The 27,910-nt window shown below is 49.6% G+C and overlaps 1 protein-coding gene across 5 annotated transcripts in view; it reads left to right on the top strand.

The window, feature by feature from the left end:
- Window positions 1-27,910, top strand: part of Elk3 (ETS transcription factor ELK3) — a 61,883-nt gene that overhangs the window by 19,067 nt on the left and 14,906 nt on the right. For 2 of the 5 annotated variants that reach the window (XM_032911492.1, XM_032911481.1), the window contains exons 2-3: window positions 7,191-7,399; window positions 25,845-26,642. In XM_032911492.1, the coding sequence (XP_032767383.1) occupies window positions 7,193-7,399; window positions 25,845-26,642 (1,005 nt within the window). In that variant the 5' untranslated portion in view covers window positions 7,191-7,192. Of the gene's footprint in view, window positions 1-7,190; window positions 7,400-25,844; window positions 26,643-27,593; window positions 27,821-27,910 lie in introns of those variants that run through there. The other 3 variants (XM_032911491.1, XM_032911487.1, XM_032911485.1) reach the window with 3 other exon arrangements.

The raw sequence follows: 27,910 nt of genomic DNA, 5'->3' as shown, positions 1-27,910 counted from the left end.
GGTACCTCTGGGGGTCTGGTTGGTTGATATTGTTATTCTTCTTATGGGGTTGCAAACCCCTTCAGCTCCTTCAGTCCTTTCTCTAACTCCTCCATTGGGGACCCCGTTCTTAGTTCAATGGTTGACTGCAAGAAGTTTTGCATTTCTAAGAAGCAGCTCAAACGCCTGGCTGTGGGAGAGGAGTGTGCCGCCAGCTCACAGGAGGACATCTGGCGCCCCCTTGTGGCAGATGAAAGGTAGAGGACCTGAGTTTTTGAGAGGAGAGGATTATCAGGAAGATGGGACCTCTGAAAGTCCAAAGACCACACTGTTCAAGTAGGCAATGTCCTGGTATGTGGGGGCTGACGGCAAGAGTAGTCAGTCTGTTCTGTCTACAGCATCTTTCCCTTTGTCATTCTGCCCTAAGTTTTTCTTAAGCGAGAGAGATGAGGAAGAACAAAAAACCATCTCATGCTTACATCTGTAAAAAGCTGAGTGTGGAAAACACAGAGGCAGAGAGTACTCACGGGGAGTACACAAAAATGTCCCTCCTCCACAGTGCCAGTGGCCCCTTCCACGTCTTTGCTCTGTCTGTCGCGCTAATCAGCTGGCTTGGGTTATGTCACCCACAGACAGAGACTTGTTATTCTAGATCCTCCTCCCCCCAACTCAGCAGCTCTCATCCTCTTGACTTCCTGGCCTCCTGGAACACAAGATCCTCGGGACCTAAAGCATGCCCAGGGGCTACATGAACAGCAGGGGTCGCTCTCTGCTGATCTGCCTAACTTGGAGGCCTCAGGAATGGTTGTCTTATGTTAGCCGGGAAGGATGGGTGCTGTGTTGCCTGTAGTCCTAACAATGTATACGGTTACAGTCCCAGTCACCTTGTAAGCCAACATGCACAGTCACTTAATGTTCACCTGGACGTTGGTGACTGTATTGAAGCCCCTGCCTAATGACAAAGTACATACAGCATCTGAATGATGCCTTTGAACTAGGGAAAGCCCATCCGACGTCACAGCAGCATCTGCGAAGAGCTTTCCTTGTTTAAGAAATAACAGCAGCCATTGTTTAAATAGTACTTGCTCTGTCCCAGATAGAGTTTGTTAGCAACTTTGTAATGTTGAACAATAACCCTGCAAGGTAGTGATTTTTATTCTCCGTTCTACCACCATCCGCATTAAACCCACTGCCACCATCACTTTACCTGTGAGGACATACGTGTACAGAAAGGTGAATGACACCCCTCATGACAGGCAGGCAGGACAAATGCTCAGAGATGAACCCAAAGAGGCCCAGAATCTTCTCACTTGCCGAGTAGCCCTCTCAGTGTGCATGGGTATTCCTTAAACGTGTAGAAAAGAACCCTGCTCGGGTAAAGCCAGGCAGCATCTAGGATCTGGAGAAGACCCCTGTGGCTGTTAGAATTCTGATTTTTATGAAAGCTTTTTACAGCTTTGTTCATTATTTAGGTTCTGGCTGTGAAATAATTCTTGTCCATAGATACCCAGCCTATCTTACAATGCTTCTTTGTTTTTGTTTCTCTCCCACCCTCATTTTGTTTTTTGCCTGTGTTCGCTTATTTGTTTCATTATTCCTCATCTGTAAATGCCCCATTATTAAGACTTTTGATGCCATTATAAAATCTACCTAGTTCCTTTGTCTTAATAGACAAAGTGAGTAGACAATAGACTTAATAGAGAAGAATATCTTTGACCTGTGTTCATTTTATATCCCTCTGGCAACTGTGGTTTTTAATCCTTGTTCAAAAACTCCATTTTTAAACAAAGAAATGTTTTCATTATCACCGTCTTAGCAAGGCCTTCTCTGACCCCTGGACCCCTGCCCTGGATCTGCATGCACATCCTGCTCCCCCAGCCCCTCATCCAGCTTTAATGACTCTCCATAACCCCCATCTTTCAACACACTGTGCCTAATTCATCATGTGTTTTGTTGTTCACAGCCTGTCTCTTCCGCTGACATGTGAGCTCAATACGGACATACGTCTTTTTGTTTACTGATGTATTCCAAGTAGCTAGACAGCATCTTGGCATAAGATAGATGAGAGAGAGAGAGAGAGAGAGAGAGAGAGAGAGAGAGAGAGAGAGAGAGAGAGAGAGAGAGGAGAGGAGAGGAGAGGAGAAAGCAAAGCAAAGGAATCAAGAGCAAGAGAATGGAGAGATTGATGTTTCCAGTTAGTTATAGCATAATATATAATATAATATAATATATAATACTGTATAGTATATATTATATACATCTTATTTAAAAGACCCTACATTGATGTACTCAGCATCGCAGCTTTTAATTTATTTCTTTTTCTTTTTATTATATTTACTTATTCTTGCTCTCCCCACCACCACCACCACGGGCACGTATGTATCCAGGAACACATCTTATGGCATACATATGGCGACCAGAGGGTCATTTGTTGGAGCTGATTCTCTCCTTTCACTATGTGGATCTTGGGGATAGAAGTCGGGATGCCAGGCTGTTGAGAAAAGGGCCTCGCTGTCTTGCTGGCCCTGTCTTGTTTTGTGAGAGGTGGACAGGTTTTGGCAAACATCATATGCCACGTGTGAAGCTAGCTGTTAATTTGAACAGGCTGAGAGAACATTGGCTTTTGCTTCTGAATTCCATCTCACCCGTCAGGAGCTGCCTGGCCTGAGCCTTTTGTACCCAGCTTTGCCTTTTACATGGAAGAAAGATGATAGTAAAACGTGTAATTAAAAAAAAAAAAAAGAAGGCTGTCAACTTGGCCAGTCTATCAGTTTTCTTCCTGCCTCTTTAAAGGAGGTTTCTCAGATCCAATAAGCCATTTTATTTTATTTTAATCATTTAATTGACATGGTAATTGTATGTATTTATGAGGTGTGATGTGATGTTTTGATACTTGGGTACTGTGTACAAGCAAATCAGCAACATTCGTACATTCGGTACATAAACATTTATAGTCTGAGGAGACTCAACCTGGTGAGACAGTCTAGCAGATGATGTGCTTGCGGGCAAGTCTGGGAACCCGCTTCATCCCTGAGAAGCGACTACGTGTAGCTTTCCCCTGACTTCCATTCATGTGCTCTTGTGCTACCATGTGCACATGCTCCTCCCCTCATAATAATCTTTTAAAAGATGGCATTAAAATACCTGATCAAATCCCATATGTTCTGGGCAGGGCAAGAGAAGCATGTTCTCATTAGCAATCAGACAAACAATAACAAATGTGTTGTGTGTTCTCTTTAATATGTGGAAGCTTTAAAAAGTGACTTTGTAGTCGTTGCTCGGGGCTGGGAGGGTGGGAGGGTTGGATGAAAGGGGCAGAGGCCAATGCATATACCTGGAGGAACAAGTTCTGTCCTAGGAACCTATACTTCACAGTAGTCTATTGTCTATCTTACAGAGCTCTAGAAGACAGAAGTTTGAGGCTCCAAAAATAAAAGAGGAAACTACCCACCATCCTGATATGATGGGTGCCCTTTGTGCGTGCGGATACATCCTGAACCAACAAAACCCAAAGTGGGGTGGGGAGGAGCATTTAAAAGCCCAGACTACCTGGGGATGGATGTCAGTGCATTTATCACATTTCTAGCATTGCTTTCAAGAGTTCTAGTCATTGGAAGCTAGCACGTCTGGGCAACGAGCCAAATGACTGTCAGCTGATGACACACTGTAACTTAAAGCCAGCTCTGCTACCAAGACAGCGACAGTCTCATAGATACAATGTATCCGTACAAACAGTTGCTCCGCTAAGGGAGCCCACAGCCTGCCCAGGTTGTAAGGCTTTCGTGACGTCTTCCTCCTGGTGAATCCCACAGTAAACTGAGTTAAGTACAGCAGTCACAGTTCTTAGAACACACCTCCAGGTACATAAGTCATTACTTTTTCTCTTGCTGGACACTCTAAATGACGGGTATTGACAGATATTAGGGGTGGAGGTGGGGTGACCTGCTGGATGGTTGTATATGAAAACAACTGCAGGTTACAACATTTGATGCGGCCATAATTAAAGGAACAGTAGAAACGGAGTCAAAGAAACATAGCTTGTGCCCTTGAGGGGAGGAGACAAGTGTAGTGTCCTCCTGGAGTGGCCCACCTGAGCCTGGTCTTGGCTCTGTGGCTCCATGTAATATCACTTGATGTGGATGCGGGGGTTGGGGGGGCGGTCAGAACCGCCTTATGCTTCTGTGACACACCCCTCCTACAGGATGGTTTCTACCGGGGGACTGTGAGCTGGCTAAAAGAGAACCATGTCTGATATTCACCACTGAGTAATGTGTGGCTTGGGCTTCCAACCCAAAGTGTGAGTCAGTCCTCAAAACTGGGGCGTCGAGTAGGGCGAAGCAGCGGCTGGCGCGAGCTCGGAAGGAGAGCAGGTTTGTGCTGGGCGGATGCTTTCCACACATGAAGCCTGAGCCCTTAGTCACCTCCGGGGAGCACGGTTGCTCACAGCAACTCTGAGTGATCCATGCTGCTGCTTGCCACCTCTCAGACTGGCCTCTGTCCTAAGAGTTGTTGGGTGACTTTGAGGTCCTTATCCTTGGCCCTCTATGGGTCCATTCTTTCTGCTTCAGAATGTTCCAGAAATGTAGGACTCCCTGAAGCTGAGTGCCCCAACCCCACCAAAGGCCTGTTCCCTTTCTGCCATTTCATGCCTCCTGGAGCTCCCAAGGGCATCCTGGTGAAGGAAGGGACAAATATGTGTGATGTTGTAGCAGTTAGCTTTTGCTGTGTTGATGCTATGTAACAAACAGTCCTGAGAATCCTTGGCTCATGGTGGCATTTATTTTACTTCTGTGCCAGGCTTTGAGAAAATTCAGGTCAGTTTTATGTATCTCATCACTTCAAAGCCAGTATTTCACTGACTAAGCCCAACTCTCAGTGTGTGGAGGGTTATAGGGACCCATCTCAGTGTGCTGCTGGCTGCCTGGCCCCTTAAAGGAGTAAAGCCAGGAAGAGAGAGGCAGGCTGAGCACTTCCCTCTCTGCAGAACCCCACACTGGCTGGCATCTCTCTGCCTCTCCAGGAAGGCTCCTCTGAGTGACCACTAAGTTTCAAAGATATTTTAAAAACTCATTGCCAGAAGGTTTGGCTGCAGACACCCGTGAATTTGAACCGCGTGTGGCTTATTTGGGCTCATTAGGAACTGGAGCCATAAGGCTTGCACGTCCTGCCAGGAGTCCTTCTCGGAGCTCAAGAGTTGCTAGTGTGGTTTGAAGTCAGCAGCAACGGGGCTCTCACAGACCCAGTGACCGCTGTGGTGAAGGGTGATCTCTTTATGGATACCCCGTTTAAAGAGTTATAAATAAAACACCCCGTGGGGATTTGTAGCGCATTCTTAGTCTGGACTTTCTGTAATAGACACTGGGTGGCACCCACGGTGCTCAGAGAAACAATCTGGCTGGGCCTGTGAGGAAGCAGGAAGTGAATGCTCCTTAGGGGTGACTGGGGGTTTTCATACTGCAATGGGGCTGGGGGGGGAGTGTGAGGGGGGTCTGGAGGTATTGCTGACAGGATCCCAAAACTGCTTCCTGTGGTGCTATGGTGGAACCCAGGGCCCATGCTGGCCAAGCGCTCGCCGCTGAGCAATTCTCCTGTCCTGTAGGACCTGCCTGAAGACACAGAAAGATGTCAGGCAGTTTGAGGTCTATCAGAAGGGAATTGCCTGACTTGCTTTGGCTCCTAGGACACCTAGAGGCTGTTCAATGCAAAGTCATGAAAACAGGCACTGAGGGGGACTCACTGTAGAAAACTCCTCATGGCCACTATTCTGTCTTCCAGGCATCTTCTTCACTGTCCTTATTGTTGTCACCCTGGGCTATCCCAAACAGACCCCAATGTCTCCTTGCTATGGATGGAGTTTCCTCATCCTGTCATCCTTGTCTCCACCTCACGGCTTGGCTTTTGCATGTCTTGAGGTAGATGCCCCCTAAACCCCACCTTCAGATCTTTGCTGAGCCTCCCAGACTCGGCATCCAATTCTCAGCTCCGTGTATTTGCCCAGATCAAAACACCTGCAGTACTGGCTCTCACCAGCTAACCTGGAGGAAGGCATTTCCTCATTACACGGGCATTTGTAAAATCAACGGGTAAGGCTAGCAAGCTAGCTCGGCGGGTGTAAAGGTGCCTGGCAGCAAGCCTGACTCCCTGAGTTCAATCCCCAGGACTCAATGGAAGAAAATGGACTGCTTACAAGTTGTCCTCCGACTTTCACACACAAGCCATGTTTTGTATGGGTGCACACACACACACACACACACACACACACACACACACGCAATAAATAAGTGTAATAGAACAAAGGGGTAATTTCTTCCAAATATATTCAAGTGATCAAAATTCAGATCATGACAGTCCATCGATCCCACTTGACCTGCTTTCCTATGAATAAGCGGGAGTCCACTGGACTCTAAGAAGTAGCGAGTACTATGTTAGGAGGAAGGAATAGCAGAGTTTGTGCTACAGGCAAAGAAGAAAGATAGCATTGTTTTATGGGATTTCCTCTCCTGGTTGGGAAAAACACTTCCTGTCAGTGTGCTTGAGACCGTGGGGCTTGGGTGACTAAACAAGTGCCTGGGAAATTGACCGTCTCTTCCTTCAGTTGTCAACAACTGATTGTTTAACCAGCATCTACTGACTGGATATCTGCTTTATGCAAACACTGTCCTGGGTCCTGAGAACATTGACAGTGCAAAGAGTAATTGAGTTCCCCTCCCTGCAAAGCAAGGCTGGCTAGGTAGGGTGAAAGGATATAGTTCAACCAAGGGGGTGTTAATGGCTTCATGACCCCAGGCCCCTGCGTGACTTCACTTAGCCCTAGCAGATGCTCATGGCCACATTCCAGCAAGTGATGGCTAGATGCAGTTGATGTGATGGGCGGGAATAGATGAAGCTAGCCAATGGGAACTTACCACGTAGGTGTTCATTCCTTTAGTCAGTTTATTCCACGTAGCTCCCAGCACAGGGAGGTCTCTGCGGGTTTGTGATTAGGGAGTTTCAGGACTCCAGGGCACTGCCATCGCGTTCCTGGATCGAAGCTGCTTGTAAACTTGCGACCAGAAAGCCTGTGTGTGACTTGGTAGTCCGTTGGGATGGGGGGAGGAAAGTCCTCTCTCTGTCTTATGCTCTGTGGAACAGAGCCATGGAGCAGAGCCCCGAACAGCCCCTGGCCTGCAGACCCCAGCTCTGACCTGCCTGCCTCCCGCCCCCCCTCCCAGGTATGGAGAGTGCAATCACCCTGTGGCAGTTCCTTTTGCACTTGCTGCTGGACCAGAAACATGAGCACCTCATCTGCTGGACGTCTAACGATGGCGAGTTCAAACTCCTCAAGGCTGAAGAAGTGGCCAAACTGTGGGGCCTCCGCAAGAACAAGACAAACATGAACTACGACAAGCTGAGCAGGGCTCTGAGATACTATTACGACAAGGTAAAGCAAGCCTTTGGCAGCCTGTGGGGGGGAGGGGGAGGGAGGGGCCTCCGGTCTTAGTTCATCGAGGAGGCCAGATGTGCTTGTGCTGTGCATCCAATCAGAAAACAGAAGCAGTGACTAGGAGGCAGCGCGGTTAGTGAACTTAATCTCTGGAACCCACGACAAAGGCAGGGTGTGGTGGAATACGCTTGGTACCCCGGAGCCAGACAAGTGAAGACAGGAGGATCCCGGGGACTCACTGGCCAGTCAGCCTTGCCTAATTGCCAAGCCCTGGGCCAGGCAGAGACTCTGTTTCACGAAAAGGCTGACATGGGGAACCTGGTGAATGCTGACTGAGGTTGTCCCCTGGCTTCTCTGTGTACGTGCCAGCGCGTGAACATGTGAACAAACGACTCGCAGAGAACACAAGATAAGGCTGGCGATCTATAGCTCGAATTCTGAGGGAGCCCTTGGTATGTTCCTCGGGCTCAGTTCTTGTATCCTCCCTCCCCCTCCCTTTCGTATGTCATTTGGTGAAGGTGGGCATCGGGCTGCCCGCAGGTCTAAGATGTTAACTGCCTCTGGAGACAATAAGAATTACAGTCTGAGCCGGGGCATGGTGGTGGACGCCTTTAATCCTAGCACTGGGAAGGCAGAGGCAGGTGAATCTCTGAGTTCAAGGTCAGCCTGGTCTGCAGAGTGAGTTCCAGGACAGCCAGGGCTACACTGAGAAAAAACAAAACAAAACAAAAAAACAAAAAACAAGAAACAAAACAAACAATCAAACATTAATTACAGTCTACAAAGTCTGTCTTTCTTTCTGGTCAAGAGTTCAGTCAGAGAGGTCTTTCCAGGGAAATAGTAATTTGGGGGACCGCATTCATCCCCTGAGTGCTGGGTATTATGTTCTGGAGCCTTGTGCATGCTGGGCAAGCTCTCTAATACTGAGTTACACTTTTGGCCCCGGACACAGTACTGCTGTGAGGGATCTGGTACCTCGGCATCCCTGTTTGTGAAACAGAAAACAGCAGTTCTACAGTCAGGGTCTCTGGGAGGATTCGCTGAGCTTCTGCATGCTAAGTCCTTAGATCTGTGCTTGGTGCGTGACATTTGGCTTGTTAGTAACTTCCTGAATTAGAAGCAAAGCCAGTCTCATTTTTTCATCATGGAGGTGAGGGACAGAGTGCTATAACTATATAACTATATAATTATATAACTACATATACATATGCATATCATATACATACATAAAACACACATGTGTGTATATATATATATATATAATGTATATGGGTGTTTCACTTGCATATGTATGTGTAACATGCATGCAGTACCCACGGAGGCCAGAAGATGGCGGTGGCCCTCCTAAGACTGGAATTCCAGCAGTTGTGAGCTGCCATGTGGGAGCTGGGAATTGAACTGGGTCTTCTGGAAGAGCAGCCAGTGCTCTTAACCACTAATCTGTCTCCCCAGCTCCTAGAGTGTTTTTTAAAGGTGAGTCCCAGCAAGGACAATTGGCATGAGTTAATTCAAGTTAGTATGCTTGGTAGGGCAAACTTCGTTCTGTGTAGGTTAAATATATCAGACCCGTAATTATTGGCCATTACTGTTTGAACCTATGCTTGCTGACTGTTTAACCCGACGGACAAAGGGGCTCAGAATCCTAGAAACTGAAGTGAGCTTTTGTTCTGGGTTCACTACTCTTATGGAAAGGCGAATTTTAAAGTGATTTAAACATTGGTTCCGGATCTATATTTAGTGCCTTCTGTCTGCAAACCTCTTTGGAATTGAGGACAGAAGGATTACATGTTTCAGGAAGTGAAGACGTCATTAATTATAAAGGGCTCCTTTCTGTGCTTCTAATTGCATCTGATTATGTCATTGGAGCGCTAAAGGTGCTTCCCATTAACACGGCAATTAATTAATCCCGACTTAATGCAGTCCTACGAAGATGTAAAGGCACTTCTCAGCTAATTACACTGTCCGGAAGCCAACCAGATGGCATGTCGCTTTGCATTTTCCCCAAGTTCTGTGTTCTGCCCTGAGAATTGGGGGCCGGCAGGAAAGCAGTCTGCCTCGCCCGTTGGCAGAGAGCCCGGAAACTTGGCCTTTCTATTGTTTTAAATCAGGTGTCAAAGAAAGAGGGCTTGCCTCTGTGCCTGGGACTAGAGTCACCTCTTCAAGTCCTGGGCATTGAACCTGAGCTCGTGTCCTATCCGCATGAAGGGATCTGTGTCCTGGAATGGGGATCGATTGTTAGTGGCTGACAGCCATTGTTTGGACAAACTCGTGTGCTCCCTAGACTGAACAGCTTCAGGTTGGACAGACGGACAGTAAGGTGCCTCCCCGGCAAGCAGAGGGCTCTGATCTCATGGAACCCCTGGAGGAAGGCTGGGCACAATGGTTCAGGATTCCACTGCTGAGAAAGCAGAGACAGGTAGGTCCTCAGGGCTCTCTGACCAGCTAGCCTAGCCTAATAGGGGGGCTCCAGGCCAAAGAGAGACCCTGCCACAAAGGACGTTCCTATCACAAAGGCGTTCCTAAGGATGTCACCTGAAGTCCCCTGGCCTCTACATGCATGTGCACACTTGTACAAATATACAAAAATATACATATACTCTGTGTGTGTGTGTGTGTGTGTGTGTGTGTGTGTGTACATGCATGGTCATATATATATATACATATACTCTGTGTGTGTGTGTGTGTGTGCACATGCATGGTTATATATATATATACATATATATATATATGTATATGGACACATAGAAGCACACACATAAACACAGAAATGCAATATACATACTCACAAACATACCTACATGTGCACACATGTACACACACAAGCATAGTTCACATACACTGACAAGTACACACGTATGCACACAAACACATGTATATGCAAGTACAATATACATATACACAAACACGCACACCTACACACAAGTGTAATTCATATATACACAAACATGTGCATGCCCACACACATTTTTTTTTAAAGTAATTTCGTAGCCGTCTAATGCCCTGTCCAAAGCACTTCCTGTGGTCTCTTTTAAACTAGATGGCACCTCCGTTAGGCAGGTTCTGCACCAGAAAAACCTCCCATACAAAGCAGAACACTGGCATTTGGTTGGAGATCACTCAGGCCCAGGCAGCCGGTGGGTGGCAGGGCCCGGGGACCCACCTGCCCTGTGCTATTCCTTAGGACACAAACCTTCATTCACTTCTGCCTTGGCACCTCTGAGATCAGGTAGGCTGCCCATATGCTGTTCTAAGCTCAGGAGTTTTTATTAGCAAGGGTTTTTAATCAAGGGGAAACAAGTCCAAACAGATGTCACGGTAGACTCTGCATTTGCCTGTTTTCTGTTGCTATTATGAAACACACCAGGCTGGCTGTGTAAAGAAAGGAGTTCTGGAGATTCAGAAGCACAGCAGTGGCTCTGGTAAGGGTCTGCTTGGCGGCCATGTCGTAACCGGAGGCTGGAGTCATGGCGGGAGCATGCTCGGGGAGACTGAGATGGGACTCGCACTTTTACAACAACCCACTCTCATAAGGTCCATCCCTGCGAGAGCATCCCTCCCACACCCTCAGGGACAGGCCATGTGGTCACAGGACACAGTCCCCAACTCTAAAAGGTGTGGCATTGCCACACTGAGGACTTGGCTTCCAACTTGGGAACTCTGGGGACACACTCTAGCCATGGCCGACTTCGGAGTCTCAATACAGTTAGAAAAAAGAAGAGGGGACGGGGGAGGGAAGAGAAGGGAGGACGACAAAAGGGAAGAGCGAAGGGAGGAACAGAAGAGTCAAGAGGGAGACGCAGGAAGAAAATGGCCACTGAGGCATTAAGATCATTTATTTTGAGCTATTTTCTGGCCAACGCTTCCAGCTTTGCCAGCCGCCCTCTGGACAGCTGCATCCGTTAAACTGGTTTAAACGAGTTTAACTCTGACAACATTAGGCTGGCCATCAGGGTCGACATAAATGTCCGACCTCTCCCTTGGAAGGGCAGCTCGGATCAGAGCCTCTGTGGATATGAAGCCTTTGGGTCAGGAGGGCATGGACGTGAGGTCTTGCTCTGTTTTACAGGCAGATTCAGGCTGGTCCCTTCTGCTTCTCGGTGTGACAGTCAGACGCCCTCTTCTTCCCCCACCCTCCTCCCTCACATTCAGCCTGTGAGTGGGCTAACTCTGGCTGTCGGCTCACTCTGCAAACCATGGTAGATTTCTCTGTTGCCTTCTCTGGCCTTCTCTAGCGTGCGTCCCTTCCCTGGCGGCTGCAAATGTGCATCCTTCGGTTTGTCCTAATACGGAAGTTTCTGTGCCAGAGCAGACAGGCCTGTGGATGGCATTATTTTTATATACATTGTATTTTTAGCTTGTTCCAGCACATTAAAAGTGGGCAGAAAAGAAATGTGTAAAAAAAAAAAAAAAGCCATACAACCAGACATGGAGGAAAAATAACTTTATGTGTTCAAGACATCGGGCAGGGTGAAGGGCTCTACTCAGTGTCCCTTCAAAGCACGTATCCACCCGCCCACGGATTGTAACAGAAAGGTGGGCATGGTGTGGCCTTTGGACCAGATGTTTGGGCTAGGATCCAGCTGTGGGAAAAGCAATCTCTCTGGCTGGGCCTTGGCCTCCTTTTAAAATTTATTTATTTATTGAGTGCATTTGTGTGTGTTCATTTTTGTGTGCACGTGTGTGGGTGGGTGCACGTGGAGGCAGAGGTCAATGTCAGGTCTCCACTGCTCTTTTTGAGTCAGGGTCTCTCAGTGAGCATCAGGGATCCTCCTGACTCTACCTCCCTGCCCTGAGAGGGCAAATACACACCAGAGACCAGACCCGAGGTCGCTCCTCTTGCTTACTTCAGAAGCACTTCACTGACTGAACCGTCTCTCCAGCGTCGTCCGCACGCCCCATTTTTTCTGAGCACTGAGGACTGGGCTCAGGGCCCTCACATGCTAGGCAAGTACCCTCTCCTTTTTATGCACATGGAGGGCGATGGATTCAGAGGCCCATGGAGAATAGTTTCAGGGGCACCTGTACCCCTTAGACACAGTGCCCACTACTCGAAACTTAAGATGAAGCCTTGGCCAGAGTCACAGCGTGGATGGTCATACTTCTTTCCAAACTTTGGGTGAATGCAGAGAAGGAAAATCAACCTTTGTACCAACCCTTGGGATGGGTGTGTGGGGATGGGAAGATGGCCCCCTTTGCCCTGCTGTACAGTGTCTGAGTGTGGCCAGCGACTTTCGTCAGTCAGCGTTTTCTACACGGTTAGGCTGTTCTGAAAAGTCTCCCACAGTTCTACGCCCTTCCTGTCCCTCTGGGTCAGAGCCAGCACGCTTCCCGGTGCACTTAGAGGGAGTGATGTGGTATCCATCTCTAGTGCCCTTAGAATCAAGATTTTGGATTCAGGACCAAGGAGGTTGGAGGGCAGCTGCTTCGCTTCCACTACCACAGAGCGCAGCCTTAGCGGCGCCTCCCCTTCCTGGATCACACGAGGATCCGGAGTTGAGGATGTGCACCCGGCACTCGACAGGGTTAGCCTCTGCGTCGTACGTGCTCAGGAATGCACGCCATTTTACCGTTCATGTTTGTGAGTCTTAATGCGATAGGTAATGCGTATAGGTTATTTAGAGGCCTTCCTTCCTCCCAGAACCACACGTTACCGTGATTATTTGTCGTTGAGATTGAGTCTCGCCATGCAGCTCGACCAAAGCGTAATGCTGTAACAGGGATGACACTAGAGTCAACGGCATGTGTGTCACACTGTGTTTCCGGCACCGAGGGCTCTGAAAGGTGACTGAGGATGAGAGGAAAGCCATGCCTGAGGGCTCAGATTCTGGGGTGGCCACACCATCCAGCTGCACATCTCTGGATATCCTCACGGACACACGCATTATGATAGGAAAACCTGGGGGTGGGGGTCAGGGTTTGCAATGGTGAGCACCAGCAAAAGCCCACCCGAGGCTTTTGGAGAGGCTACTGGGCAGACCCCTGTACCATTCCAGGACAGGGGGACATGCTTTACTTCTGGGAAGGTTGTAGCGGGGCGGGTTTGGAGGATAGAGTAGATGGGCGAGGGCTGAGGAGCCCCTGGTTAGAAACTCTTAAGCACTGAGCGACTACTGGACATTGGGCAGTGGATGGCAGGACGGTAGAATGACTGCTCTGGGTGGTACTCACCTTCTTGAGATAGCTTGCTTTCCCTGGTGTTCAGTTCTTCTCTGGATGAGTTTCTCAGTTCAGCTCTGATGAGTTGAAGGGTTTAGTAGCCCCCTCCCCAACCCCAGTTAGTTTTAAAGCATCACCCCAGAAAGCTAAACGTGATGATGCAATTATAAGGATGCCTCTTGGAGGGCTGGAGAGATGGCTCAGCGGTTAAGAGCACTGACTGCTCTTCCAGAGGTCCTGAGTTCAAACCCCAGCAACCACATGGTGGCTCACAACTATCTGTAATGAGATCAGATGCCCTCTTCTGGTGTGTCTGAAGACAGCAGCAGTGTACTCATATATAATAAATAAATCTTTAGAGAAATAAAAGGATGCCTTTTGGAGATGCTGTTAGTGAGCTGACCTTTACTCCACGATACTAGGTGTGCTTGGTTTAAAATGGAGGGAGTGGGGAGGAACTGATAAGCAGTCAATGTAGCTACTCCCCACGCCCCTCCTCCGGGGACCACGGGGGTGGTACTGCTTTCAATCCATTTAAAAAATGAGTTTATTTCATGTGCATGGGTGTTTGATGTGCATGTATATCTGCGTACCACATGCGTACCTGGTCCCAGAAGAGGGCGTCAGTCCCTGGGACTGGAGTCACAGATGGTTTGGGGCTGCCATGTAGGCGCTGGGAATTAACACCATTCCTCTGGAAAAGCCAGGTCAGTACTCTTAGAGCTCTGAGCCACCTCCCCAGCTCCATTCATTCATTGCTTAACAACTCTTGAGTGTTTACAGCTTGACACCAAGAAGATCCTTCTCCCATCACCTCTGTTCCCATGTCAAGTCCCTCAGCTGTGTCTTTGAAAATGTCCCTCCGTCACCTTGCGTGGTTCAGCCACTCTGGGGCTAGGGACAGACACATGAACCGTTCCACACTCTAAATTATGGAAAGTGCTGATGAGCCTTCCAGAGGAGGGAGGAAGGGGAGTAGAGACGGAGAGAGAAGATTTCTGGGTTGTGGGGCTGGGATGAACTGTTCTGTATGAACTTGGCCCTGGGGGTTGGTCAAGATACTGGTTGACCAGGGGCTCCTGGGCTGAACCTGAGTTCAGCTGATGCCAGGCTGGGAGAAGTTAGGAAGGAAAGCCAAGCAGAGAACAAATATCGTATGGACAGATGGGAGGTGTGAGCGTTTGACCTTTCCAAGTGCAGAGTATTTATTTAGGGAAAGGGGTTGAGAAGACACTGGGAGAGAAGCTTGGAGCAGTACCTCACGTTGTGCTTGGCACTTCCTCGAGAGAGCCAATCAAGTACGGAAAGCAAGAGGGAGCCACGATTTGCTTTGAATTTTTCGGAAAATAAAAATCCACATCTCCTGGGCTTCTTGGCATCGGTGGCTTCACCCTCAGATGCCACCACTCTGATGATCCCTTTGGCCAGTTACTGAGAAAGCATGGCCCACACTGAGTGAATTGGCCGGTTATGACATCAGAGCCAAGGCCTGCACCCCTCCAACCCCCGCCCCCACGCAACCCCAGGGACAGGGAAGGAAAGTGTCACTGCCTGGCACTCCTGTAGGTGCAGCTGCTCTTGGGAAGCTGAGGACACCGACCTGGGTTGCTACAGATAGAGACCCGGAAGCTTATTTAATCCGTGTCCTTTTCCATCCAACAGACCTATTGTCTCCGCCGTTGGCAATGAGCAAGCGCTCCTCCCAGGGGGAGACTGGAAACTTTGCCAGTTCCCTTCTCAGCCACTGATGGATCTGGCAATAGGAGGAACGGTCCTCCGGTCTCCACAGCAACCTCCCAGCTGATCCTCACAGGGGTACCGCGGGATCTTTACCTAATTGGAGGGAAATTAGGGGAGAGCAGTCAAGACCAGAGCCACGGGCACCAAATCCCAGGAAGTCGAATGCATCACCTTCTTAGCCGTAATTGGATAATTTGTTTGAAATGGGGGTATGTAATCGCGCCGAGAAAATGTTAGTATTAGTAATGTGTGTCTGGAATCAGCTGGCCGTGCCGAAAAGCCTTGGCCCTGGTGGGATCCTTTAATAACCCCCATAATAAATTGCTGAGAAGATAAAATGATATATCTTCAGAGTGGAGAAAGAATGAGTCCAGCAGGTGTCTCGACCCTGGAACTTCGTCGAACGCCCATCTGGGCTGTTGTCACGGCGCTCCGTGTATGGTTGGGAACCTTTCTGCCTGGCCCTAGGCCTGCGTATGGAGAGCCTGAGCCCTCTGCTGGGTGTTTTTGTTCCATGTCAGCCGCTCAGATTGTTGGAGGACGACAGATGGTACCTGGGCTCTTGCCCAGAGGCCAACAGTGTAACCAGGATTTTCCTGTATGAACTTGGCCCTGGAAGCTGCCTACAGACCTGTTTGGTAGCCGAACTCCGCTGTGGAGGGCTTCTAAGCTGGCCCCCTCGTCCCAGGAGATGGTCACCAGCATAAGGTGGCAGGCCGTGGGAGTGCAAGGGGTTGGAGGCGTTATTTGGGGGCGCTTCCTGTCTTGCACATGCTTCCAAGGCGGTGTCCGGTGTCCCCGAAGCACTCCACATTCCTCCAGATAGGCTGGTTGCTAAGAGACGGGATGAGGCGGTCTTGAGAGCACAGTTTAGCATGTTGATGGGGCTGCTGCGTGGTACTCAGATGCCGAGGCTCCCACAGCCCCGCCAAATTGCTGCATTTGCCCTTGCCCACACCGAGTCCCCCTTGGCAGGCACCAGCATTCCTGCTCTGGGCTCTTAGCTGCGGGAAAATTTAGGGACTGTGTAGACAAACTGACAAAACCCGCCAACATTCACATCACACCTCCCACCACCCACCAGCCGCCAGCTGCTCCTCTGGGCTGCCTCTTCCCACTTTCCACACAGACTCAGCTCTTATCCCAGATGGTAACACCAGGAGGGACGCTCGCGTGTGTGTGTGTGTGTGTGTGTGTGTGTGTGTGTGTGTGTGTGTGTGTGTGTGTGTCATGCTGTGTGAGGCTCTGTGCTAGGCATTGGACATTTGTTAATTCCTAAGGCATCTGGCCTTGTGGCCAGTGATGGACCCATTCTAGAGACAGAAATACTGAGTCTCAGGCGTATGGGAATTAAATAATACACTCAAGGGTCAAGCATTCACCCTCGAAGTTTTGCCCTCAGCTTTGTAGTTTGTGCAGACTGCTGGAGGCCCAGGCTGGAGTCTTCATCCTTCATATGACTGACCAGTATCTCTTAACGTAGACCAAGGGAAGGACTTGATTGCTCAAGTGGTCAGTGGAAAGATTGCTCTGAGCTCTGTGTGGGAAGGTGCTCTGAGTTAGCTGTGAGTGGGAGGTGTTGGTTGGTCGCCCCAGAGAAGGCATGCTTCCTGAAGGGGACCAGGCTGAGGGCTGGAGAGATGGGGCAGACAAGAGTTTGGAGTTGGGAGAGAGAGAGAGAGAGAGAGAGAGAGAGAGAGAGAGAGAGAGAGAGAGAGAGAGAGAGAGAGAGAGAGAGAGACACAGAGGCAGAGACACAGAGGCAGAGACAGAGACAGACAGAGACAGAGACAGACAGAGACAGACAGAGACAGAGACAGACAGAGGGACAGAGACACACACAGACACAGACACAGACACAGACACAGACACAGAAAGACAAGAAGGAGATAGGTTTTTGTACCACAGTAACTACCCAATGGCCCTGGGAAAACCCCAAACTCTCCTTACCATCTGGCCTCCCTCTACTTACTGGTTCTGAACACTCCTACCTTTAGCCTCGGCATTAGCCCTGCCTATCTTGCCTGCCTGCTTCAGGCCACATCTGCTGCTCAACTCTGACTGAACCTTGCCAGTCCCTGCTTGGCGTCTGCCTCCCCTGTTCTGTGCCCCCTCCCCTCTCCCGTCACCGCATCTACTTTACTGCCCCCACTCTGACTCCCCCACGTTTTTTTCTTAACACCACTATAATCTTCCACAGTGCCTGCTGTGGCAGCTTCCTGTAACCACAGAACTGTAGAAAGTGTGAGTGAGGAGCCAGCAGGCATCCTTAGCATAGGAGGAAATCTGTCATGGGGAAATGCCAACACCAGAAAGGCCAGAAGAAACCACTTTGCCCCACACCTCTAACAAGCAAGCATCCTAAAAGGAGAGAGAGAGTACTTCTATTCTTATTATATGTCATACTTTTTGCTCTTTTGGCTTGGTGCTTGTCTGAGTGTGCCTTCAATGGCTGTGATAAATCACCATGACCAAAAGCAGCTTGAGGAGAAAAGGGTTTACTTCTGTCATGAAGGGAAGACTGGGCAGGAACCAGGATGCAGGGGCTGATGCCGAGGCCGTGGAGGAGCACTGCCTACGGGCTTGCTTCCCGTGACTTGCTCAGCCTGCTTTTCTATACCACTCAGGACTTCCTGCCCACAGGTGACACCGCCCATAGTGGGCTGGGCCCTCCCACATCAATCATTAATCAAGAAAATGCCCTGCAGGTTTTCAACAGGCAATTCGATGGAGGCGTTTTCTCAGTTTAAGGTTCCTTTGTCCCAGATGACTCTAGCCTGTGTCAAATAGGCAAAAAAAAAAAAAAAAAAAAAAAAAAAAGGACAGCGCCAGAGACTGAGCCCAAGGCTCTGTCTCCAATATGGAATGTCAAAAATCCATACAGCAAAGACAGGGTGGGAGTGTATTTCTGTCCATCTGTGGCTCGGATGTCCCCATGCTGACTGGCATCGTTTAGAGTTGGCCACTCAAAAATGGAGAACCATCGTAGTTCTTCCCCAGCACAGTCCGGGAAGGCTTGTAGTGGCAGAATAGTCTTATGGTTCAATTTATTAAGGACAAACACTCTTGGAGGAATGTTTAAAGGAGCCAGGGTAAAATTAGAGCTGATCCCAGTAAGAAGCAGCTGCAAAGAGAGCTGGGGAGAAAGATACCCTTAGCATAAAGCTTGGGTCTCCCAGGGAAGGGTGTCCTACCCCACCAGCAAGAAGAAGAGTTCCTCATTTCTAGCAGCCTCGGGATGCCACGGTGGCTCAGGCCAGTCTGAGCAGCTCTCCCTTGGTCAAGCGGCCACACTGGGCGAGCTGATTCACGTTGCAGCTGACTGATGCCAGAAAACAAAGAAATCTTAACCCAAACCACAAGAAAAACTTCGAGGCCGGGAGCTGGTGGAGCAGGCCGACTCTGGGCCAAATTTAGGGCGTGTTATTCTTAGAAGTTTGGGATGGTGTGTGTGCACATGTGTGCGCGTGTGTGAGTGTGCTCCAAACTTAAGATTTAGACAAAGGGCTGTGCCCAGACCCACACCCAGTGTAGAAGACGTGCTAGGCGCTCGATGATTCTGCTGAGCAGAGGCAACTTTAAGAAGGCCCCCAAGGCTGCGGTTGCAGATAACCCCAGACTTGGCAGCTCAAAGTAACACAATTTTATTGTCCCCCAGAATGACAAAATTCTGAAGTGAGCTGTCAGCTGGGCCCCTGGATGGCTTCAAGGAAGATACCGTGCCTCTAGCCCTAGTGGCTCCCAGTAGTCCTCGATGCCCCATAGCTGCATCTCCCATTCTCTGCTTCTGTCTATACATGTGCGGTCTTCTTCTTTCTTGAGTGCCCCTCTCTGTCCTCTTCTTACAGGACACCAGTCCTTGTACTTCCTGCTTACCCCGAATCTCAACGCCCTTGGCCAATTTCATCTGCAGAGAGATCTTATTTCCAAATAAGGCCACATTCTGAGCCTCTGAGGAGGCATGAGTTCTTGGGGGGAGTTCACCACACTGTGGGAGTAGAGAAGGCTGTCTTGTTAAAAGTAGCTCAGGTGAATGGGGTCAAGGAGCCTTTATATAAGTGCTCCTTGGGGGCAAATGCGACCCGACCTGGCCTGAAACATTCAGAGCTGACTCCAATAGAACTTGACCTGCTGCTTAGAGCCCCTGCCAGCCCATGGGCCTCAGGCCGAGATGAGGCGGGGCCTACACTGCTCACATACAGTAACACTTGGCAACTTACCGGACTCACTCTGGTTCTGTTTTGCAGAGCATGGACGCCTCCATAGGGAAGCGTCTCTTCGGGTTTATGGGTAGTTGGCTGGTTAAGAAAGGAAACGTTGAGCATGCCTACTGGAGGCATTATATTCTAACTTTGGAGAGGGGACACTTCGGGATCTGTGTCAGGAGAATGAGTCAGCCTCCAGTCTGGACATGACCTCAGATGATGAACTTATGGTGGGGTGTTGGCTGGGAAGCCAGTGACTTGGAGACACGCCACTCCCTGCTGCTGGAGACTGTGGGAACTCGGCTCGAAGCACTGGGTCCCTCATCTGTAAAATGGGCGTTTGAGTGGTGAGGTTTCCTCAGAGGCTTCCTCGTAGTGAGGTGCCAGCTAAGGGTTCCTGATAGCCCCGCTGCAAAATAATAGAAGTGTGTTATAATGATCACTGTTGGCCACGCGGAATCCAGCTGTGTCCGGTCTTGTTTCAAGGACCCTGTGAGCAGAGTACCGACGCATTTGAGCCCCTAAGAGCAAACTACCTCATGAGTTATTTTTCTTTCCGTTCCAGGGATGGCAGACTGAGGCCCGTGGGAGTTAAATAACGTTCCCAGGCTATACTGAGTAAAAAGGCTGGAACTTGAACCCAGGTCTGCCGTACCAGTGTTATTTTGTGTAATGCCAGTCCCTCAGTGCTGGTCTTCACTGTGTTGGTCACAGAGCCACATCGAGCCGTGTGTGATCCACGTTTGTTTTCTGCCACTCCTCTTAGGTGGTGTACACTTACAGGTTGGTTGTGGATGGCTGGTCGAGGTTGTGATTATGGGGTCCCAGTGCTTCGTGCCGGGGTGTCCCCATCAAAGCAGGTGCCTCCCTGCCCCAGGCATGGACAGAACGGGTATAGGAGGCTTGTGGTTATAGGACACGAGCCTCCTCTCAGGGAGACAGAAGGAGCCTTTTCTCAGAAGGACCTTACTTCCTCAGCAAGGAGCCAGTTCCTCGGCCCCTGTCAGCAAACCCCACTGCTGCTCTGAAAGGCAAAGCCTGGGTTCTGGTGCCTTAACCTTAGTAACCGCCTGTGGAGTCAGAGCAGCCGCCTTTTGGAAGGGGCGTGGTCATTGAGTCATTGAGGCCTAGCTGAGAACGTCCGGTTTAGACTTCAGGTACAGTTACAAGTCACGTGACTCGGGCTCGGGTAACACATAGTAAATAGGTATTGTGTAGAAAATGCAGATGAAAGAAAATACTATAATCACTATTAAGTTTTATTATCCATCTTGATTAACTTCTCTTTTAAGCATGAATTCACACACACACACACACACACACACACACACACACACAAACATTATTTCATTAATGTTGGGGACATCCATGGGCATTATAATTTTCACCTAAAGTCTATGTAAAGACATAGGAAGTCAGAATGCTGCTGTTCTCTGAAATACTTAACTTACTTCTCCGCGACGAGGTGTTGGATCAAACCTCCCTGTCTACACAGCGACTCCTGACAGCTCCATCTTTAAAGCAGTGTGTCCCTTGTAAGGTGGCTGTGTTCCTGGCAGCTGGTGGCCTTCCTTTAGCCTTCTTTGCCACAGCTCAGTTTGTATGAAGCGTTTGCTGTGAGAAGGTGCCCCACGGAAACCTATCATCCTGTGTCTGCCAGCGCTCAAGCTCCTGGTTCCCTGTGCCTGGGACCTCGGTGACAGGCCCTGGGGCCAGTGGCCTCCGGTGATCTCCCTTCGGAGCCACAGCTTGTCTGGCAGCACATTTCTTGCCTCAAGAGGCGTCAAGCAGCTGCTGGCATCGTCTGGGTATCTGGTTCTTGTCTGTGCCTCTGCACAGGACCCGGTGTGCAGTGTCCCTGCCACAAGCTGGGATCCTCATTGCTGTGAATCCCGAGACTCCTCAATTTAGCAGTGGGTCCCCGAGGGCCAGTGCTCTTGTCCCCTCCCCACAGCCCTGGGAATTAGTTGGGTCGTGTGAGCTTTTCTCCATGGTGAATACATACCGTAAACCTCACATCTCTTTCTTGTGTGGGTCCAACTAAGTAAAGCACCATGCTTCCCCGGCTTGGTTGAGATACACAAACCGGATGTGATGTGCCTGCTGAACCATGGGCTATTTAACCCGGAACTGTGAAAAACACTAGAATGCATGCAGCCATCTAGGAGGTCTATATCGTCTATTAAACTGTCATCCGGGCCAAGAGTGGGTAGTGCTAATGGGTTGATACTGGCTAAATGGGAGCAGAGAATAAGAACGTTATGCTAAAGCTGATAAACGGCGTTTCTCGTGTGGATTTATTGGGTATCTGGCTGCAAGCTTTAGGTGGGTCAGTCGGTCCCATTCTACAGATGAGGACTTCATCCAAGCACGGCCTTGCAGTAGTATCAAGTAGATATTTCTGGGAAAGGTCCTCTGATATTGTCCCCTTTCCCAGCTGGGCTCTCAGCACAAGGCTGAGAAAAACCCCAGCTGGTGGTACAGGAGGCCTCTCTACAACTTTCCCTCCGGGCTGGGCACAGGACGGGGTGGGGCAAGGTCAGAGGGCAAAAGGCTGCAGTTCCAGGGAGCCCTCAGAGGACGGAGCGTGAGGGAGCTGGACCAGAGAGAGGGATGGGAGAACCATTGAGAAAATGAGAGTTGGCCAAGCAGTCGGAGGGCATGACATCCAGACATGTCCAGACATGTTACCCGAGGTCAACACTGAAGTGCCAGCCCGGTAAAGCATGTCCCACACGTACATGATTAGCATTTACCGAGTCCACAAACTGGTGAGACAGAAGTTTTAGAAACTCTCAAAGGATGTGTGACATTGTAGGGGTGTTTGCACGTCTCTATGTAGGTAGCATCTATGGAGAAGGTTTTAGGGCACTGGGTATGGTGGAACATTGTTTTAATTCTAGCCCTCAAAAGGCAGAGACAGGCTGATCTCTCTTGAGTTCCAGGACAGGGCGGTCTACACAGCAAGTTCCAGACTGGCTATACAATAAGACACTGTCTCAAAAAAAAAAAAAAAAAATGGTGGCTGAGGGGGTGTGAAGACTGTTAAGAGCCAGTTTGGAAAACAGTGATGTAAAAGTGTCTCCCTGGAAATGGCCGATACACCTGGGTACCTGTAATCCGCATTGTGATTAAATGATCTCTTTCCTCTTTTTGGCTTTCTGAGACGGTTTTGCTGTGCAGCCCAGGCTGGTCTCAAACCTCCCATTCTTCCACCTCGGCTTCCAGAGTGCTAGGGTTACACTACACCAGCCTGCGATGGATATTTTCTGCTCCACACATTTCATATAAACAGACGATATGATAGGCAGCCTTTAAAGTCTCTTAACACGATGACTCCTATCGCTGTCGTAGCATGTCTCTGCCCTTCTTGCTTTTTTGGTGTTGCATAATACTCTGTCCTAAGTCTGTATCAGTTTCCTGTCCTTCGTCAGCTGGAAGGCTTGTGAGTCAGGGCCTGGCGGCTCTCCATCCATGACTGGCTTTTAAACCCCAACAAGTTTTTGGGGAGAGACTTAAAGTGCTTTTCAAAGGCTTTTGCTTCATGTCTGCATGCCTGTGTGAATATGTTCCCCATGTGCGGATGTCTAAGGAAGTCAGAGGAGGGCATCGGATCCTCCGGGATGGGAGTTCCAGGCAAGTGTGAGCCACCCATGTGGATGCTAGCACGCTAACTCAGGTCTTCCCACAGATCAGTCTATGCCCTTAACCGCCGAGCGATCTCATTGGACCCTAAAACACACTTTATAACAGTCCCTCGCTGCTTGTTGGCTAACTCACAAATATAGTAATCATCTCTCTGATCCAGCCGTTAAAGAAAATTAGTTTGTGGGACTGGTCAGTTGAAGCAACGGTTTATCTGTGCAATTACTTAGGCTCAAGAGATTCACTCAATTGAGATGAGTGTTTAAAGTGGTTGGGAAGGAAAAAAGTTTTCTGCCAAACAGGAAAGTACCAGCTATAAGTAAGAAAAAAATGTAATATATAGGATATAAATAAAGATGTAATATATAGGATATAAATAAAAATGTAATATATAGGATATAAATAAAAACGTAATGTATAGGATATAAATAAAAACGTAATATATAGGATATAAATAAAAAGACCCAGCAGTTTTAGCAAAGAAGGCTCCACAGTACACATTATTTCTTTATAACAGGAATGGCTTTGGGTCATGCAGGCCCTGGACTCCCTGATTTAATCTTTTCCTGTGGGGAGCTGGTTTTCCTGGCATGGTCTCCACCCAGGCCTGGCGCTCTCCTCAAGAGAGATACCATCCCTCAGCAGCAGGTGGAACTTTTCTTTGCCCCTCTCCCTCCCATCCCTCTGAAGATTTGCCAGCTTGGGGGTGAGATCAGCTAGAGTCACCATGGGACCAGAGTCATGGATTTTGGTGGGGTGAGTTGCAGCCCAGAACCCTAGCCCAGCAGCCGTGGGACTGTTTAACTAGGTTCAGTCTGACCTGTCCCTTGGCACAGGCACACCTGTGTGCTTTGCTGGACAAGGGCTCTCTCTGGGGCTCATGGTGGGGGGGGGGTTCCCTTACATGCCTCTTGTAAAATCCCGCACTGAGGAATTTCTTCTTGAACGTGGCAACTAGGTTCTCTGCTGTTATAGGAAAGGACGGGAAAGTCTAAGAAGGTAGCAGGTAAAAGCCTAACATGGTCTTAGTTAGAACAAGCCCTGAGCACCCAAGGAGGGTCAGAAATGACAGAGATGTCTCTGTCAGGGGGTACTGTGCTTTCTTCCCCGCTGTGAGGAAGTGTGGAAAGGCTCTGGCTTCAGTGCCAGGAGATCTTGGCAGTCTGTGGCCGGGCTCTAGCTCCACGTTTGTCTTGGCAGTGGAAGGATGCTACCTTCCTCCCTCCATGGGGGCTACTGTGGGATTTATACACCAGATGGCTGGACTTGTAGGGCACTCTATCCATACAGTGCTTCTCCCTCAAGTGATTGTTTTTTTTTTTTTTTACAAGGTGTAGGAGGAGTTTGTAAAGAAACCTATAGGGTTCTTTCTCATAGAATAATGCTGGCTTTTTGAGCCAGAGGGAAGCCATCTTTTTCTTCCCCAGAGTACTCAGGACGTCGAGTTAACCACAGGGCGAGCCCTGCAGCAAGCATTTGCCAGACAGACATGGAACTGGGTAGGTTCTTCAGGGACAGCTCTCCCAGCCCAATTAGCCTTAAGAACAGCACAGCCTTCCAGATAAAACCCACTCGCTCCTGGGCTGAGAAAACTTTTGCCTTCAGAGCAATTTTCCTTTTCCATTTATATCCTGATGCTGGAGGGATGGAACCTTAGCTGAAGAGCCAGAAGCAGACACCAGCGACTAAGAATAAGAGCCAAATGCCATAAATATCCAAGCGGGCGATTTCTCTCTCTCCAGTGGCTCTCTTGCCAGAAATGGCTGCCCGACTGAAGAAAACGTCGCATTGCTAGGTAGCAGTAACTTAAGATTCTTGGATGCTTCCCAAAGAGTGCTTCCCTGTTAGTATTTCAGTGTATTCACCTGGTTCCCAGAGGCAGGTAAGACAGTACCATGTTAGGGTGAAGGAAATCCTCCCTTGCCACTTCCTGCTTAACCTCGGCCATGTGAGGCACTGCAGTACTGAAGTTTATCTCCTAATTCTTAGAATTTTTGGTTTTTTTTGCATGTTATGTAGTGTGCATGCATGCATGTGCGGGCATATGTGGTGCGAGGGTGCACACGCCTGCACGTGTGTATGTAGGCACAAGACTTGTGCCAGGGGTCTTCCTTAATTACTCTCCACTTTACTTCCTGAGACAGGAACCCTTGCTGAACCCAGAGCTCATGGATTCAGGATGATCTAGCTAGCCGTCCTAGTCATCCTGGACATGTTAGCTTGTCCCAGGCATCCCCGCTGTTAACCCTTTTACATGGATACTGCTGATCCGGAGTTCAGGTCTTATGCTTGCAATCTATTCGCTAGGCCATCTCCCCAGCTCCCTCTCCTAACCGCAAAACAAAAATGACAAAAGCTGCTTGTAGGATTACTGTGCAAATTTTACGCGCTAAGGTCGGAATCATCCCAGCCACACGGTTAAGTGCTAGCTCAGCGGTAGTTTTTGCTATTACGAAATTATCACAGACAATAGATGAGAAAGTTGCCGTAGGCTGGAGACCTCACTCGCTATTCCTGGTCAGCAGGACCACAGTGCAAACGTGAGTCAACCTCCTCTGACTTCATTCCTCGTAGGCACCCTGTGGGCGTCAGGAATATCGGTGGTGCTTCAGCTGCTGCCAGCATTTGTCAGGCCTGTGTACCCTCCTTCCATGTCTCTGGCTTACCCATTGCAATGTCTGCTTTTGCATTCACAGAACATTATCAAGAAAGTGATCGGGCAGAAGTTTGTGTACAAGTTCGTCTCTTTCCCGGATATCCTAAAAATGGATCCTCACGCGGTAGAGATCAGCCGGGAGAGCCTCCTGCTGCAGGACAGCGACTGTAAGGTGTCCCCGGAAGGCCGAGAGATCCACAAGCACGGCTTGTCTTCCCTCAAAAGCGCGAGCCGCAACGAATACATCCACTCAGGCCTGTACTCGTCCTTCACCATCAACTCCCTGCAGAACGCTCCAGAGGCCTTCAAGGCCATCAAGACAGAGAAGCTGGAGGAGCCATGTGATGACAGCCCCCCTGTGGAAGAAGTCAGGACTGTGATCAGGTTTGTGACCAATAAAACCGACAAGCACATCACCAGGCCTGTGGTGTCCCTGCCTTCCACATCCGAGGCCGCCGCGGCGGCATCCGCTTTCCTGGCCTCGTCTGTCTCAGCCAAGATCTCCTCTTTAATGTTGCCAAATGCTGCCAGCGTTTCGTCTGCATCACCCTCTTCATCTCGGTCCCCGTCCCTGTCCCCCAACTCTCCCCTCCCTTCCGAACATAGAAGCCTCTTCCTGGAGGCAGCCTGCCATGACGCGGATTCTCTGGAGCCCCTAAATCTGTCATCGGGCTCCAAAACCAAGTCTCCGTCTCTTCCCCCAAAAGGCAAAAAACCCAAAGGCTTGGAAATCTCCGCGCCCCAACTGTTGCTCTCCGGCACCGACATCGGCTCCATCGCCCTCAACAGCCCAGCCCTCCCCTCAGGATCCCTCACTCCAGCTTTCTTCAGTGCACAGGTAAACGCTTTCCCCATGATCCTAGCTGTTAGCAGGAAGAACCACCCCTATTCTCCTTGAGAGATATCCCTTGGCCAGTGCCCCAACGTCACTGCATACACAGAGGGGCATACAGGAGGGAAGGCTTGGTATCCTGGCAACAGAGGGACATTTGCTTTTTGTGACCAGAGGAACTAGGCTCGGAGGGTGGGGATATCTCTAGGAACACGGCACTTGGGGAATGGGGGGGTGCAATTTAGGCCTTAGGAGGTTTTTAAGGCATATTTTTGCGGGGAGGCAATCATAAGCCATGTGCTTCCTGATAAGGAAATTCATGCTCACAGATAGTCAGTGTGACGCTGCGTGGGTCACACTGACCTTTAATAAGAAACACAAGGGCGTAGAAGGGGCAACACATTGATGGAAAGTCCCCACCAAAAGCAGGGTTGCTGTGGGGAAGTTCAGGTCCCATGGGGAGAGAAGGGAAAACTCATGGAATGTGTGAGTCTTAGCTGCTTCGAGCCCCTGGTAAGGGTGACCTTTTTCCCTTCAGAAGTGTCACTCCCGGTGGTGTCTGGTTCAGCTGCAGGGCAGACTGGTTAGGTGGTCCCAGATCCAAGCAGATGCATGTTGGTGGTAGAAGTTAGCAGCCTTGGGCTAGAGTCTGCTTCTGCCTTCCCAGCTGCCGAGGTGTGGGGCAGTAGGCTCTCTGCATGATGCTGTACGGTAACAATCCATTCCGATGGTGGACATGCTACCCTACCCAGCCAGCTCCAAGGAACTGGCAGGCATTATCCTCCTGCAGCTCTGAGGCTCCAATCGGGGTTATGTTGCAAGGGGCCTGGAATTCCCGGCCCTGCCTCTGTCCTTGTCATAGCTGTCCCTGTCAGCTCCAACAGTAGACACCAAACTCTTTGCGTGTGTCAGACACTTGCCACAACATCACACACCTTGCCGCCTGTGTCGCGGCAGCCCCACCCCCGCCCTCTGGTGTGGATACCTTTGCCATTACAACTGCCTGGCTGAGGTGACTGGAGTTCAGAGGTGAAGTACCTTGACCTGGATCCAAAGCCGGAAGTAGGAAGAATGAGTTTGGACCCACTTTGCACCCACTCTGAAGCTAAAAAAGCCTCTGCCATCCCTTGGGGAGAAGACCCGGTCACTCTTGTCGTGACAATAAATAGTCCGTGGGGTCTGCAGAGCAGAGTCCAGCAATTCTTTGCTACTTTGCTTTGCGAGGCTTCCCAGGGGTCACGTGACAGCTTATTTTTGTGAAGAGGCTGATGGAG

The sequence above is a fragment of the Rattus rattus genome, chromosome 1 (assembly GCF_011064425.1).
Source record: "Rattus rattus isolate New Zealand chromosome 1, Rrattus_CSIRO_v1, whole genome shotgun sequence".
Taxonomy (NCBI): domain Eukaryota; kingdom Metazoa; phylum Chordata; class Mammalia; order Rodentia; family Muridae; genus Rattus; species Rattus rattus.
This window is presented reverse-complemented; position numbering and strand designations above follow the sequence as displayed.